Source organism: Anopheles moucheti, chromosome 2, assembly GCF_943734755.1.
Source record: "Anopheles moucheti chromosome 2, idAnoMoucSN_F20_07, whole genome shotgun sequence".
Classification (NCBI taxonomy): Eukaryota; Metazoa; Arthropoda; class Insecta; order Diptera; family Culicidae; genus Anopheles; species Anopheles moucheti.
Genome location: NC_069140.1, coordinates 33,117,826 through 33,133,189, shown reverse-complemented (window position 1 = coordinate 33,133,189; position 15,364 = coordinate 33,117,826). Strand labels below are relative to the sequence as shown.

Genomic DNA, 15,364 nt, shown 5'->3' with positions numbered 1-15,364 from the left:
TTTTCAATCGAAAGCAATAAGCACTCCTAAGGCTAATTACATCAAATTGGCATTAATATTTACGGTACGTAATCCGCTAATCTGTTTTAATAATGAACTAATGAAGTAAAACTTCAGTTGTTTATCTAAAAAAAAACATTACATCAATTATGTAACAGAGAAGAATTAGAAAGGCGCCTGTATTTCACAACATTAACACATCTCTTCCGAAAGGAACGCCGATAGGAGCTAATTACCCGATAAAAATGCCCCCGCGGTCTTCTTAAACTCAAGTGATTGACAAGAGTGGAGTCCACAATCAGACTTCCCAAAATAAAACAAACAAAAAACAAGCAAGGCTGGAAGATTCCCACGCGCAAAAAAAAAGGTGTTAACCACGTGCTGTGCATTGAAATCAATTTCACAAATCAATGAAATTGTCCGATAATGCATTTCCCCTTTGCCGATCGCGATAGATACGATCAAGTAGTACAACCATTCGTTCTAGAAGCTTTTAATGTTTACGTTCAACAAAAACACAGCGGTCCACGGTCCACGGCCCGATAACATGACGGTACGACAACTTTCCTCATTGATACCGGAAAATCTGATTTACAACTGATAGAGTGGTGCAGATTGAGTTGCGCGACAGGGGAACTTTCCAGAAGGATACATTCCGCCAGCTACCGAAAGCAATCCGAAATCGATTGCACCAGTCCGAACGCCCGTTGGTGGTTGGTGGTCGCTGTTCCGGCCCCGAGTTCCTTATCGATTGTGGAGTGCAGAATTACTACAGATAGATACGCTTTATCAAGATCGAGAAACGAGCTTGCTGCTACGGTTCTGGCTTACGGTATGCGGTTCGATAACAACACACGCGGTGAAGGTTCGTATAAAAGTCTTCGGCCTAGCAATGTTCACCATCAAACTAGCCAGTGTCTTCCGCCTCGCAGCACACGAAAGTAAGGAAAAACAACCTGCAACATGAACTCCATTCAATTGCTCGCCGCAGTCTTCGCGCTTGGCCTGGTTCAGCTGGCCAGCGGACAGATTGTCTCGCCCGGACAATGTCAGGACTATCCGGTGCACGTGAACTTTGACGTGGCCCGGTATCTGGGCCTGTGGTATGAGATCCGTCGTTACGAGCAGGTGTTCCAGCTTGGCGGTGAATGCGTTACGGCCGAGTACTCGCTGAACGATGACGGTAGTGTGCTGGTGTTCAACTCGATGGTGGTGCCACCGGCACAGGCCCGATCGGCCGACACTGGCCGTGCCGTGATTGCCTTCCCCGATGAGTCGCCGCTGGAGGCTAAGCTGAACGTTACGTTCGATGCGGGTAAGTCGGACGGAAATGGGTTTAGGGTAACTCTCGCAGAGTGCTTCTAACGCTTCACCAACCGTTGGGTCTACAGCTGCCGTCGATGTATCGGCCAACTACTGGGTGCTTGGTACGGACTACGACAACTATGCCGTCGTTTGGGGCTGCTTCGGAGTGGGCACTACTCTGCGTGCCGAAAGTGCCTGGGTGCTGTCCCGTACGCCCCAGCTATCTGCCCAGGCTGAGGCCGCGGTACAGCAGTACGTCCGTGAGTTCCTGAGCGAAGCCGATCTTCGTCCCACCATTCAGAACGCACAGTTGTAAGTATTTCCTCGCTGTAGAAGTACACGTTTCGTTTATTCTAATTCACCTTCTCCGTGTGTCGGTACAGCTGCTGCTCGGTTGATCCAGAAAATACCTCATACCCTCCGTGCTAGTGATGGTGACCCACGATAGGGTGCATTTTATTCCATGAATAAGAATCCCAACCTACGCTAAGGTTTAGTTATAAGGATGAACAATAAAGACATTTCTAATTGAAATTTGTATCGGGTGCTTAAATCGAATGCTGTGCCGAGAGAATTTGAGGTTGAGGTTGAGCTCTTCCCTTTATCGAACTTTTCCGTTTCAATCGATCAGAAAAAAAAACTTCACCTTTGTAGATCAAGCTCAACCGATTTCAATCTAAGTAGGCTACTACTAGGAGCTCCTACGCTCAAAGATTCGGTAAAGCGGCATCATTCTTGTGGTAAGATCAAGCCATACTACTTCAAAAACATGTTGCTGTTGAGAGATCCTCCAGTACTGCACACGATCTTCTCGTAGAAATCATTTATGGTCATCAGGTGGTAAAGTACTTGTATGAGCATAGGGTCTCGTTGAGCAGATAGGTGGAAGACCCCAAAAGAGCGGTCATCTTCCTATACATCACTGTACATCAATTTCATACATTTATTTGGGATACCTTGCGATAGTAATTTCCGCGATCTACACCTTCAAATGAAATAACTAGCGCAATGTTTAACGAAGCCATGTTGTGTCAGGTGTCTGCTACCCATTTAGGACACTTCAAGAACTGTCGTCGAAATTGAGCATCTTCCCGCTGTCTGTCTCTAACAGAGTTGCAATCCTGCTAAACTCAAAGCAAAGGTTGGTTCTTTTAATCCGCACTCGGTTGTTATGATTAGACGATTATGCTTTTGCTTGCTCAATTAATGCGCTTGATAAGTTTGCTAAATCAAAAACGCGTCAGGAAGTATACGATCAGACTGATCGTTGGGCACAACATTCGCTTACAGTACAACACACATTTAAATGTGGTTCTCATGCCGATTGATATGGCTTTGGGTACCGTGAAGTGAAAGAACACTGGAGCGATAAGAGCGATCGGCTGCTTTGGCACACACGGCGAATGAAGGGATCGTATTAATCAAGCACAAAAAAACACCCTCCCCAAATAAACGGGTGGTGTACCTGTTTGTCGCTATTTACCAACATGCTTGAGGTTAGATGAGTTAGGTTTGCTTGTGTAAACGATCGCCACCATCAACACCTGCCAGGCGGCATAATTCTAGTCGTTTCTCGCGATGATCTCAAGCTGCATCACGACGCCAAGAGCGATCTTCTTCGTCAAACACCTTTGTCTTGCTGGCCAAAGTCGAGGTGAGGTGTGATGAGGTTATCGCGCTTCGGATCGTTCTCCCGAATCTTTGCTGGCCAATGTTTCTGTTTGTTGATTGACTCCCCTCTGGTAAACACACACACACCTCACCCTGTGCCGTGGTCATCGCGCCATCGCGATCAGCGATGCGTTAAGGGTAATTTCTTTCACTGTCAGCACCCGATCGTCGATCAGTGTTGCTGTTGGTTCCACCGTGAACGGATCGCCTCTGAAGTGAAGCTGTGAACCCGAGACAAATGATTGCCCGTGTGGTCGCGATTGTGGTGGTTGGGTTTGTGGCCTGTGTTGCCGGGCTGCTGACGGATGAGGCCTGTCCGCAGGATGTGACGGCGATGAAAGACTTCGCGCTGAACGATTACACGGGCCGTTGGTTCGAAATCAAGCGTTACGAGCAGTTCTACGAGAAGGATCTGGATTGTGTCGTGGCCGAATATCAGAAGACGGCCGACGGTAGCATTTCGGTGAAGAATGGTGCATTCAGTCTGAGCAACAACACACGAGTGGTTGCCGATGGTACGGGGGTAGTATCGTTTCCGGATGACGAGACTCGTCCTGCTAAGCTTAGTGTGGCCTTCTTCGGAGCAAGTGAGTGTTCGGTGCGGGGAGGTGCCTCTTGGAGGGATACTAAAGAACTGATTCCCTCCATTCCTATATATATGTAGAGCCGGTACGAAGCAACTACTGGGTGCTGGACACTGACTACACCTCTTTCGCCGTCGTGTGGTCCTGTGAGCCGTTCTTCAAGGATCCTTCCAAGAATGTCCGTAAGTATCGCGGCAGGAATAGACAGCGAAGTGAGATGAGATATTGAGCAACTTTCTTCCCCTACCAGTGGGCTTCTGGATTTTCTCTCGCAATCCAACCTTCCCAACCGATGAGGCTGTGGTGAAGCGTGTCGATGAGCTGGTCAAGAAGCATGCCGACGCGTCCAAGTTCGAGGTACCCAACCAATCCGACGAACGATGTCCACGATCTTACTAACCTGCACGTCACGAAGCGTCACATAAATGATTAAAAGTCAAAATTACTCACAATTGGTAATAAATGTTAAATTAACACGATAAGATAAGACACTCTTGGTGAGACGATAAGCCTCCAGGTCATCCGAGTAAAAGCATTCGAATCAAGCGGGGATATTAACGTTATAAAAAGTTTATGTTTATTGAATTATACTGATACGTAAATATAGAAACAAAACACAGCGACATCAAGAATAGTGGGTAAGTTACGCTAGCTTCTGTCCACTAATGGCAGATCGTAGATCACATTAGAACACGGGACATCTAAAAAAACAGGCGTTGAATAAGTGGTCGATAATGAGAAGGGTCAACACAGCTCACTAACTCTGTATGACTTACCGATCATCTAGTTGCCTGGTGAATCGCACCTGACTACGATCGATGTAACGTCGCATGATGCTTTGGATGCGGAACATTACGTCCATGTCGGTGGGCAGTGTCGGTGTGCGGGACAGTACCCAGAAGCTTTCCTCCGACTGATCGTCACCAAGCGGCTGACAGTTCCAGACGACTGAGAACGTCTGGTAATCCGTGTCCAGCACCCAGTAGTTCGACAGATCATTAGCTGTGACAATGGACATTTCACATTTCACGGTTATATCTCGCAGTGGACACCACCTCCAATAAGCTCCAATTACTTACGAGCACCGAAGAACGACACATTGAGCTTGCCCTGAATGATCTCTTCATCGGGGAAGGACAGCACTGCCCGCCCGAGCGCATTGATCGACGATCCATTGAACAGGTTGTAGGCCGAGTTGGACACCTGCACCGATTCGTCCTCGTTCAGGGTGTAGCGTACCTGCACGCAGTCATAGTTCTCCTCGAACTCACTCTCATAGCGCTGGATCTCGTACCACTTGCCGAGATAGCTCTGCACCGCGAAGTACTGCATCGCGTCGATCCCTGTTGGACAGGCACGATCGAACACGACGCTGGCGGATACCGGCCCAATGACACACGCTACGGCGAGCGATAGCGCCACGGTCACGAACGTGGTCTGCATGATAAGTTCCTTTCGGGGGGGGGGGGTGGAAATTGCTTCTTCGCCAACTTCAAGACACACCTGTACACTGAACCATCGGAAAGGCGACCGTAAAGGCTTTATAGTTCGGCATCGCGCACCGTATCTTCCGCTCGATAAAGAAACACCATTCTCAAGCGATTGTACGTCGTACGGTCGTGATTACGAATCGTACCGATTGCTTACGCCCATCACGAACCCAACCCGTGTGGGCTACTCTTTTGCACCGACACAAACCACCCTTCACCCCCGGGAGCGTTTCCTTTCGACATCAACGGAGCATAAAATTGGTTCCGAAACGCAATGCAATTTGGGGTTTGTGCTTATCGATAAGAACCCCGTCGGGATGGGGATGGTGGCCGCCGTGGAGGCTGTTGTTGAATTTATGTAACGTTCGTTTATCATACCGTACCGCCTGATACCGATACACCCCGACCTACCTGCTGCGTCGGAACACAAGTTGGCTTCATGGCTTCCGGTTGAATGATATTTCAATTTTCGTACCGTGGTTTGTTTTTGTGCGCCGTGACTCAGTGAGAATTTGGGTTCTGGAACAAACTCGAGCCGGGTGTGGGGTTTTTGGGTGGTCGGTTTTAAAGTCATCCCCCTCTGCTTTATCGTTTACCGTTTTGATTAGACACCACGCTTGTTGCTTGTTTGACATCGACATTGATGATTATTCCCGCGAACCAAAACGATGATAGCGACGAGCATGATGATACATGGAGGATGCATATGAATCAAACAAGATTCTCTTATCACTTTCGATTCGGCCGTTATCTATGCAAATGATATAAAAAGAGATGCCCACACCGAATCCCACCGAACATCAAGCATCGGTTGTAAGCCTTTGAGAGTTTGAAAGTGAACATGTTTAAGCAATTGGTGTGCTGTGCGCTGCTGGCCACTTTGGTTCAGGGTACCATCTTCGAACGGCCTTGCCGTACGGATGTGTCGGCCCTGCAGGACTTCCAGGTGGATAGGGTAAGTGGGTGTCTCCCCGCACCAGGTGTACCAGCGCGGGCCAATTAAACATTCTCCTTCCCCGCACCGGTTCCAGTATCTCGGGCTGTGGTACGATCTCGAGCACTACGAGGCAAGCTTCGAGCAAAACACGGATTGCGTAACGGCCGAGTACAGCCGCTATGCGGATGGGTCCATCCGCGTGTTCAATTCCGCCGTCCGGCTCACGGACGGGTTGCTGTACGCGGTGGACGGATTGGCGCTGTTGAGCTACCCGGAAGCGGAGGTGCTTGAGGCTAAGCTGAACGTATCATTCTACGGTGCACGTGAGTATACCGTCCGGGAACCGGTCGTTAGTTCGCTCCGCCACTAACGTTCACCCTCGTCCCCCCGGTTAGCGAACGATGAATCGAACTACTGGGTGTTGGATACGGATTACGAGCAGTACTCAATTGTCTGGAGCTGTGAACCACTCGGACAGGACCGATCGCTCGGTAAGGTTGACAACAAGGACGCACTGCTTTCTTGTGCTGGTGACATAATACGTTATCCTGTTTTATTTTTACAACCCTCTATTTGTGGAAATAGAATACTATTGGCTGCTTTCCCGCACTCCATCCCTGCCGGCAGATGAGGAGCTGAGGGAAAGAATCGAAACGCTCAAGGAAGTGGCTGGAATCGTAGATGATGAGCTCATCGTTACGGAACACTTTGCCGAAGGGTATGCGTTAATTGAAACGGTGCTGGGATTTGGTTTCAGCAGAGTAATTCTTTGTTTCTCGTTTCTTTTGCTCTCTTTACTCCCACAGATGCAACAATAAACGCCTTAGTCTATTGTAAAAAGGATTCGTATATTACAACATGCGAAGTGTTGTCGAGAGATTTAATAAAATAAATGATTAAAGTCAACAATGAAGTTCTGGTTTGTTTTGTTGGCAGTTAGATGATTAATTTAATTAATGTTTGAATCATGCTCTAATGTAACTAAATCATTAAGGATTTACAGGTAAGTTGTATTAAAAATGGCACAAGAATAAAAAATGCGCCCCATGTCTTGTAACAGAGCAATTTAAAAGTTAAACGCCTGAATGTATGCAATGTTAAATACATTTCTTCGCACTGTGGCGTAAAGTCTACGACACGAGTGGGCATATAATTTTTAAAAAACGTCAAACACTTTTCCAAAATGTAAATTCCGAAAAGAAGCATAAGAATTATGTTTTAAGATGTTTTTTTTTTGTATTATAGAAATTATATTTCTAAGAAAATTTATAATAAGTTAAAAAATCAAAACAAACATCACTTTAAAATTCGTACCCAAATCACAACCTTCCACGTTTTTAACACATATCGCAGCTCATTAGAATTTTATTCCTTAACACTTTACCACTTTTGCACTGGCTAGACTTATCCGCGCGATAATACAACCCAATAGGCCACCGTGAAACATGGGCGCAGATACCACCAGCGTTCGGGTTTAGCTGAAGATGCTTTGCGTAATCGATTTTATCTTAAGAGACGTCGGATTTGCCAAACCATCTTCAGTGTGTCGCTGGAGTTCGACCGAAACGGATCAACGAGATCGGTGCGCGGTCTCGGTCTAAAACGTGCCACGGGTGCAAGAACACTTTTGAACTTTAGAAGAATATATTACACGACGTTTGGTGTTTTGTGTTTTGCAGTTGTGACACAGAGTGTTTTTAACAACTTTGAAAGATGATAAGTAGAGTGTTGTTCGTTTTTGCCGTGACGGTACTCGCAAACCGGCTGGATGTGGATGGTTTCTTAGTTAAGGATGGGAACTGCACACTGGCAACAGTTAATGTGCCGTACGTGAAAGACTTTGAAGTGGAGAAGGTAAGTTTGCGGTACGGTTGGCAAGTACCAAAACAGCGAAGAAAGCACAATAGCTTGAAGATGAAACATATTACGGGTGAATGAGTGCCACCGCACAAAATGTCATCTCGTTTAGGTAACCTTTACGAAATGGGTCGAAATTGCCCGCGGATATTACATAAATATTACGCTGTTACTTTCCTACCGCACGACCACTAGAGGCGACCACAGGCTTGGGTTCGGGTTTTTGGCGGGACGGTAAAGACACGGTCGGCGATGTCACCGATTGTTACGGTTGCCGTGATGCGCCCAAGTGGGCGTCCAATCGGCTTGGCTACACGGGGCACCTTGGTTAGCCTGAAATGGTGCTTCCTTAATTATGCTGCGGTGTTTCGGTATGCTCACCTCTGGACCTAAACCCCATCTAAGCGCGACCATAATGTCGCTAAAATTGCATAATCTTTGGTGTTCGATGTCCGCTCATCCGCTGCGGCTGCTTGTGTTTGATCGTGTATCTGCATCGCAGGAGATGGATTTTATGGCGCCAGTCCAGCTTGATGCGTACCTGCCTGCGCCACATGCCGTTGGTATTGAAGAAGAAAATTCGACCTCTCGATGCGTTGCGCCTGGAACTGCCTGTTATTGACGACCTGGTCAAGGCCGCATTCGATCATAAAATTTGCATAACCTGCCTTGAAACGGCCAACCCCGCTCAGCTGATTAACGTGCTTGGCAGGTGCTCGAAAGAATGCCATCTCGCGCGCCTATCGTAAGCGTCACTTTTCTCTTGATCATCTGTTGCCGCGGGGTGCTAACGATCGGTGTGGCGGGCCGAAGCTAGCTGAACTTCAGCCTTACGGACGTGATTTATAAAGACCCCGCATCCCAGCGCTAGGTGAATGGCAACGATCCATCGAGAAGGGCTTGTGGGTTTTGTGCGTCTCGTGTGGGGACGGCGTTAGCTCGTTTCGTAAAAGCCTTTCATTGTCGTTGCTTACCGGTAGCTAATGATGAACCGTGATGCCAATGCCGACCGCATTGCATTAAATGAATACCTTCGACATTGCCATTTCGTCCGTAAACCGTCGTCCGTTGTCGAGTTCAAATGAGTAGAAGATTTCTAATGTCTTTTCTCCTTCTCAACATGCCCAGTACCTTGGACAATGGTACGAATTGGAGCGATACGAGCAAGACTACGAGCGGAACATGGAGTGCGTATCGATCGTGTACCGCAGAGGACAACCAACCGACATGACGATGGAGGTTAATTACCGTGGGTATCTGCCTTACAATGAAACCACCAGTACCTTCAGCGGTACCGGGGTGTTTAGCGAAGAACTAGTACAGGACAGTACCAACGTGACGACCACCAGCTCCACTACTACGGTTGGGAAGATGATCGCTTCCTTCGGTAAAGGTAGGTTCCGCAAGGTGGATCAATAAATGGGGACGATCGCTCATATGTCTCTATGACTTCCTGACAGCTTACAATGCAACCCACTACTGGGTGGTGGATACGGATTACGTCAACTACGCGATCGTGTACTCCTGTGCGGCGTTTGCCGAGATGAACCAGTCCGTGGAAGGCTACTGGTTACTGTCCCGCACACCCAATCTGCCCAACAATCCGCAAGTTCTCGAACGCGTTAAGTACCTCCGATCGACGTACTTCGAGCTGGCCCACATCCACGTTACTAACCACACGGAGGAGCTGTAAGTAGTCAACCGGAACCGGAGCTAGAAGCGCCACCATTGCACCATTGCACCACAACTAAACACTCTCGTTTCTCCACCAGTTGCCCAACGGAACAGAAATTACCGACCGAACCGAGCTTAGTCATTTTACCGCCACTGTGAACGGGTGCGATCCACTATCGATTCGCATGGGCCCTCCTGCCACCTAGGTTAGTCCGCCATTTCCAGTGCACACAGTCCCCCGGGCGAACGAGCGCGTGTGTGTACAGCGTTATCAGTAGATAAGTCAGCGTAATCTCTTAACTCCACTGTATAATAAAGAAACGATTGGAACTAAAACAGAAAATGAAAGTGAGCTATATTTGGGTGTTCGCTCCATAGCCCGTGCCAGTTTGCCGGGAGTTGTGGTAGCGATAAGGTGCGTTTGGGTTTTGTGTTCCGTTCCATCATCATGCGGTTTGCAGCCGACGCCAGGGAGTTGTTTGTGGTGATAGTAACACTCGGTTCGATCGCACTGGGTCAACGGATCGTCAATCAACCGTGTCCAGATTCGGCTAGTCGTCCGATCGTACAGTATTTCGATCTACAGAGAGTACGTATTCGCTGTGGCCGAGTTGCACCAATTCGTTGCACTGAGCAGGTTCCTTCCATTGGCAGTATGTGAACGGGCGGTGGTATGAGATCTCACGCTACGATCAACACTTTGAGAAGGATTGCGACTGTGGTTATGCCACGTACACACCCCAAGCAGATGGATCCGTGAAGGTACAGAACTGTTGCGAACGGTTGCCCAACACAACGGTCAAATGTAGCATCGGGAAGGCGGTCGTTAGCTTTCCGGACGAGTTCCCGCTGGAAGGAAAGTTTAACGTTACGTTTGGAGGACGTAAGTTTGGCGGTATGATAAGAAGACCATGCGACATCAGACACTCACGATGTATTTGATTTTGGCAGCACCGAAAACGTCAAACTATTGGATACTGGACACTGACTACGATAACTACGCGTTGATATACTACTGTAAGAACCTTTCCGAAAGCAAGTCTGCCGAGGCGGCCTGGGTATTGTCGAAGCAGCGTACGATCAATGCTTCAGTTCGGGACGTGGTCGACAAGCTGGTGGATAAGTACTTCGCCCGACAGGATATGCGTGTGACGGAGCAAAGTCAGAGCAAGTAAGACATCTCAAGCGGCTGCAAACTGTTTGGAGGAATCAAAGCTAATAGCTAATTTGTATACTTTTAGGTGCCAATATCCAGATACTAATGACGTTTAGAGCTCATAAAGTCTTTCTTTCTCGCTTCCAATTTTCTCCAACTCCCACGAACGCCCACAACGCATTGCTCATGGAATCAAGAAACCCAATTTATGCAATATTTGGAGGAAGAATCTCGATCCGTCAGTCTGCAGACCAAACAAGCAATTGCCTGCTATTCTAAACATTTTTAAAATAAACACTAAAACCACTCTGGAGAGCTTAGATCGCTTCCGACAGCAGATTTCCAAAACAATGTAAAAAAAATGCACAACTTCAACAGTAATAAACTCAGCATCTTTAACGTTCCCTTCCTTCAAAGCTGCATCATAAGCCTGATTGTCCACAGTGCTCAACCCACAAGTCGGACCAACTGTTCGATTCGTTGTACTTCTAACGATCCACCCATCGCTCCTTTTCCTTCCCCGACCTCCATTCTGCGAGGTCGCATCGCACAAACTATGATGATGAGTGGAAAACTTTCCCAAAAACCCCCGGCAACCGAGAGCTGAGAGGAGCGATCGCGTAAACGTAAAGCCATCAGAACACTTTGGCTAATTTTTACGAGCAGTTCGAGTTTTGCAGCTGGAAGCCAAAAGCAAACAGCGGTAGAAACCACGAAACCGATCCGTCCATCCGTTGGCCGCCGGTGGCCAGTGAAACCTGGATAGGACGGGCAAAGTTTCAAATGAAAATGAAAAGTTAATGAAATCAGTACTTCAGCATCGAATTGCCAAACGGATGCGCGTGTCGTCGTTGTACGGAAACGGGGTGGAAAGATTTTTCCAGCTGCACTCTTCACTGCTGTTGATAATTAGCGTTTTTACAGCATTGGTTGAGGTTATTTTGGGTAATTTAAAGTTTGTATTTACTTCTTTAGCCTGGTTGCTGGTTTCGTGATTTACTTTGCGGAAAAAAAATTAAACGATAGTGTATGAAGATTAAATAAAGAACAGTTTATTGAATCTTTAAAACCCAACAGGTGGAGTAACAATTATTGAAAATTGAGTTATCACCACGTTCGGGGAAAGATGCGGTTTATATACAAATCGGTATTGAAATCAGTGGAGGATCAATCCCCTTGGAAGCCCAGGGCGGAATTTTTAAAGGGGGGCCTATAATTTTGCTACGGCATTATCGGTGTTAGGGAGGTATACTTCAAACATGATTTAATAACATCAGCAAAGTCTCGGAAAGAAAGCTCCCTTTGCGTACATCTCAGAGTTCTGTTGCGTAGCCCTGTTAACCGGCCTAGTAAGCTAGTCTATATATAAACGTTTGTATGCGCTAAGGAGAACCATAACGCCACTACTTGGATCAAATTTTCTACGATTTACGTACATTTACGATTCCTGATTAGTCCAACGCCTGCTACGGTTTTTCACCCAAGGAACAGTTTTCAATCGGTTTACTTCTTCGGTAACAATCAGAGAAATTTCTTAGAAACCTGTTTCGCTCATTTTGATGTTTTAGGCGATGAACAACACAATTGTTTTCAGATTTCCGATACCAGGAGAACATGTTTTTCAAGAGGTGACATCTGCAGTTTGCCCATCACTATTGCTATTGCATACTATCAAACCCGTGAGAACGATCGCTTCGATTCCATTCAAAACCAGTTGTTTTCAGATTTCCGATACCAGGAGAGCATCCACGGAAGAGGTAGCACCTAGTACAGCAATTTTGCTCGAAATCCGCCGAAAGGTATGCAATTTTTAAACACTAATTTTCCCGTTAGTCCAGAAAAATTTCTTCGAAAACTACCAGTTTCCGAATGTATAGTACCAGGAGAGCATCCACGGAAGAGGTAGCTCCTGGTACTAGCGCCGTAAGGTATGCAATGTTTATACACTAACTTTGCAACCAACTTGCAATGCAATGCGCCGTAAGGTATGCAATGTTTAAACACTAACTTTTCATACAAACCAGCTGTTTTCCAATTTCCGATACCAGGAGAGCATGTTTTTCAAGAGGTGACAGGATGTTGCACAACACATGTTGCACAACACATGTTGCGCAACATATGTTGCATAACATCTGGCATGCAACATATGTCGCGCAACATATGTTGCGCAACATCTGACATGCAACATCTTACATGCAACAACTTGGGATTGCAACTACTGGGAAGCGCGTGATTTGTGCTTGCTCGGCTGGTACTAGGTGTCACCTCTTAAAACATGCTCTCCTGGTATCGGAAATTGGAAAACAGCTGGTTTGTATGGAAAGTTAGTGTTTAAACATTGCGTACCTTACGGCGCATTGCATTGCAAGTTGATTGCATACCTTACGGCGTAGTACCAGGAGCTACCTCTTCCGTGGATGCTCTCCTGGTACTATACATTCGGAAACTGGTAGTTTTCAAAGAAATATTTCTCGACCAACGGGAAAGTTAGTGTTTAAACATTGCATACCTTTCGGCGGTTTTTGACCAAAATTGCTGTACTAGGTGCTACCTCTTCCGTGAATGCTCTCCTGGTACTATACATTCGGAAATCCTGGTGCAATTTCGTTTATACTTTAAAGTCACAAAGTCGATATTCTTCTCTGCATTTAATTTGTCAAATAGAAACAAATGTTTTATATAGCTATGGAAGATATTTTCGATCAATTGTTTCCCTTTTCGATTAATTTTTTTGCTATAAATTAATTCTGCTGTTAAATTTGGCCCCCATCTCTGGACGATGTAGATACTTTGTGAGCCAGTCCTTAAGGGACCGAACCTTTGTTAGATTGCTTAATTTCTTGCAACATCAGCAAACATTTATCAACCCTGTGTTGGTTTCACAGTGAAATGATTGTTTCTCTATGGAAGCTGCAATGCAAATCACGTTCCACTGATAAGCCCGCACAGCGAGAAGAACTGAGCGTAGATCACACACGATCACTCTCCTTTCTATCGCTCTTTCTCGTACGGCTGGTTTGACTTTGATATTGTGATTTTTGAGAGAAACTGTACTACTAGCACAAGGCGACTTGCCATCTGCCTGCCACAGGCCAATTGGGTCAATACGGTTCCGGCGTTCGGTTGTACAAGTGAAACTACCAAGTGCGACGATCGTTTGCTTTTAGCGCTAGTTATCAATAATTTAGGCATTAGACAAACAAAATAACACAAAAAAGGGGGCGTTTGTCCTGTACGTTGCCGAAAACGAAAACCCAAACACTGCGTGCATGATGAAACTGATCCCATTTTGGATGGTTACAATGGCGTACCTTTGGTGTGCCATTGGCGTGAGTCATGGTAAGCTTCTAACGACGGCCTGCATGCAGTTCGAAGAAGATTACAACTTCAAAGAGGATAAGGTAGGCGAGTGTGTGCAATCCCTCCCGATGCACCGAGCAAAAGGACTAATGCTCGGTTATTTTTTTGTTGATAGTTTGTCGGAACATGGTACGACGTACGGCGCTTAAACGATCCGGCCGTTCCACAGCACGAGGATTGTGTGGTGATGAACTATCGGCTGGGTGAAGCGGGTAGCTTCAGCATACGCCAATCGTACCAGATCGGTGATGAGAGCGAACCGATGTATCGGAGCGGTAAAGCGATTCCGAAAGTTTTCCAGGACGCCCGCATACCGAAATTTTACGAGCGTTTCAACACGACCGACCCGGCCGATCCGGGTAAGTGGCCTTCACTCCAAAATTCGGAGCTAATCATCATTGCTAGCGCTGTGATATTCAGCGGATAAAACGAACACGCACACAAAACAAAGCGCTAGCGACAAATGGTGGTCGTTTCGCAGTGATTCGCTTATCACAGAATAAACTTCCCTTTTTTTTGCAGACATCTCGATCGACATAGTCGCGACGGACTACAGCAGTTACGCCGTCGTGTACTCTTGCACCTCGATCAATTCCACCCATCAGATCGGTAAGCACGAAACATTGCGTTCGCTGTGGTCGCATATAAAACATCCAACCAACTCGCTCCGAGTTTCACGCTCGTTTCAGAATCTGCCTGGGTACTATCGCGACAACCGGCGCTGGCGAAGAATGTGGTCGAGCTGGTGAACCTCTTCCTCGAGACGCGCTTCATCCGGAAGGATCATAAATGGCGTGCCACGATACAGACGGCCGATTACTGCAAACCAACGCTCGTGGAAGATTTGATCACCCACAGTGCGGCCAGTTGCATCCTGTGTAGCATCCCGCTTGCCACCTTGCTCGGAGCTTTGCTGGTGAAAGTGTTTTACTAATGCGTTTCTTTTGTTTGTGCGTGTTCAGAATATCCTTGATGTAGCATGCATTCTCGCTCGCCCCATCTCTAGGAGCACTGGGCAAGAAGGCGAAAGCAATTGTATGCTGATGGTAGTGTCCGTTTAGTGTAAAATCAACACGACATTCGGTTGACTGATTTGCGAAGTAAATAGCGCCATAATCCGGCATCAATCTGCTGAGTGAAGACGCGACTTTGTGTTGATTGTTTGTTTGACATCCGAGGAGAGGAGTTTTTTTTTACATTCTTCTAATGTAAAATACAAATCTCGAGGTGAGAAACTGTCGCTGCAGTTGCATTATTGAGCATTAATCTGTGATAGACGATCGCAAGTGTTGCATCGCAAAATAGGTGTTGATTGTTATGTATCCGCCTG

General features: G+C 46.7%; 3 protein-coding genes across 3 annotated transcripts; all 3 read left to right on the top strand.

Annotated features, from left to right (window-relative positions):
• Positions 1-963: 963 nt before the first annotated feature.
• On the top strand, positions 964-15,174 carry LOC128308073 (uncharacterized). Its single transcript, XM_053045459.1, has 19 exons — positions 964-1,315; positions 1,392-1,617; positions 3,193-3,563; positions 3,641-3,742; positions 3,811-3,917; positions 5,940-6,005; positions 6,082-6,310; positions 6,383-6,478; positions 6,573-6,748; positions 8,973-9,237; positions 9,305-9,533; positions 9,897-10,107; positions 10,173-10,401; positions 10,470-10,689; positions 13,560-13,638; positions 13,863-14,075; positions 14,150-14,393; positions 14,557-14,643; positions 14,724-15,174. The coding sequence occupies exons 1-19, from the start codon at positions 964-966 to the stop codon at positions 14,966-14,968; spliced, it is 3,747 nt and encodes a 1,248-aa protein (XP_052901419.1). The 3' UTR covers positions 14,969-15,174.
• On the top strand, positions 5,892-6,824 carry LOC128309200 (apolipoprotein D-like). Its single transcript, XM_053045586.1, has 5 exons — positions 5,892-6,005; positions 6,082-6,310; positions 6,383-6,478; positions 6,573-6,705; positions 6,794-6,824. Exons 1-5 carry the CDS (start codon positions 5,892-5,894, stop codon positions 6,822-6,824), a joined length of 603 nt encoding a protein of 200 aa, XP_052901546.1.
• On the top strand, positions 7,701-9,677 carry LOC128309193 (apolipoprotein D-like). The gene is made up of 4 exons (XM_053045580.1): positions 7,701-7,841; positions 8,973-9,237; positions 9,305-9,533; positions 9,617-9,677. Exons 1-4 carry the CDS (start codon positions 7,701-7,703, stop codon positions 9,675-9,677), a joined length of 696 nt encoding a protein of 231 aa, XP_052901540.1.
• Positions 15,175-15,364: the final 190 nt, after the last annotated feature.

What these genes read in the sequence shown, in the direction of transcription:
- LOC128308073 (XM_053045459.1), top strand. Translation starts at nt 964, where the DNA reads ATGAACTCCATTCAATTGCTCGCCGCAGTCTTCGCGCTTGGCCTGGTT. An exon ending in ACCATTCAGAACGCACAGTT is followed by an intron (nt 1,618 to 3,192) that starts GTAAGTATTTCC and finishes TCGCCTCTGAAG; the next exon opens with TGAAGCTGTGAACCCGAGAC. An exon ending in GACCGACCCGGCCGATCCGG is followed by an intron (nt 14,394 to 14,556) that starts GTAAGTGGCCTT and finishes TTTTTTTTGCAG; the next exon opens with ACATCTCGATCGACATAGTC.
- LOC128309200 (XM_053045586.1), top strand. Translation starts at nt 5,892, where the DNA reads ATGTTTAAGCAATTGGTGTGCTGTGCGCTGCTGGCCACTTTGGTTCAG. An exon ending in AGGACTTCCAGGTGGATAGG is followed by an intron (nt 6,006 to 6,081) that starts GTAAGTGGGTGT and finishes CACCGGTTCCAG; the next exon opens with TATCTCGGGCTGTGGTACGA. An exon ending in CGTATCATTCTACGGTGCAC is followed by an intron (nt 6,311 to 6,382) that starts GTGAGTATACCG and finishes CCCCCCGGTTAG; the next exon opens with CGAACGATGAATCGAACTAC.
- LOC128309193 (XM_053045580.1), top strand. Translation starts at nt 7,701, where the DNA reads ATGATAAGTAGAGTGTTGTTCGTTTTTGCCGTGACGGTACTCGCAAAC. An exon ending in AAGACTTTGAAGTGGAGAAG is followed by an intron (nt 7,842 to 8,972) that starts GTAAGTTTGCGG and finishes CAACATGCCCAG; the next exon opens with TACCTTGGACAATGGTACGA. An exon ending in GATCGCTTCCTTCGGTAAAG is followed by an intron (nt 9,238 to 9,304) that starts GTAGGTTCCGCA and finishes ACTTCCTGACAG; the next exon opens with CTTACAATGCAACCCACTAC.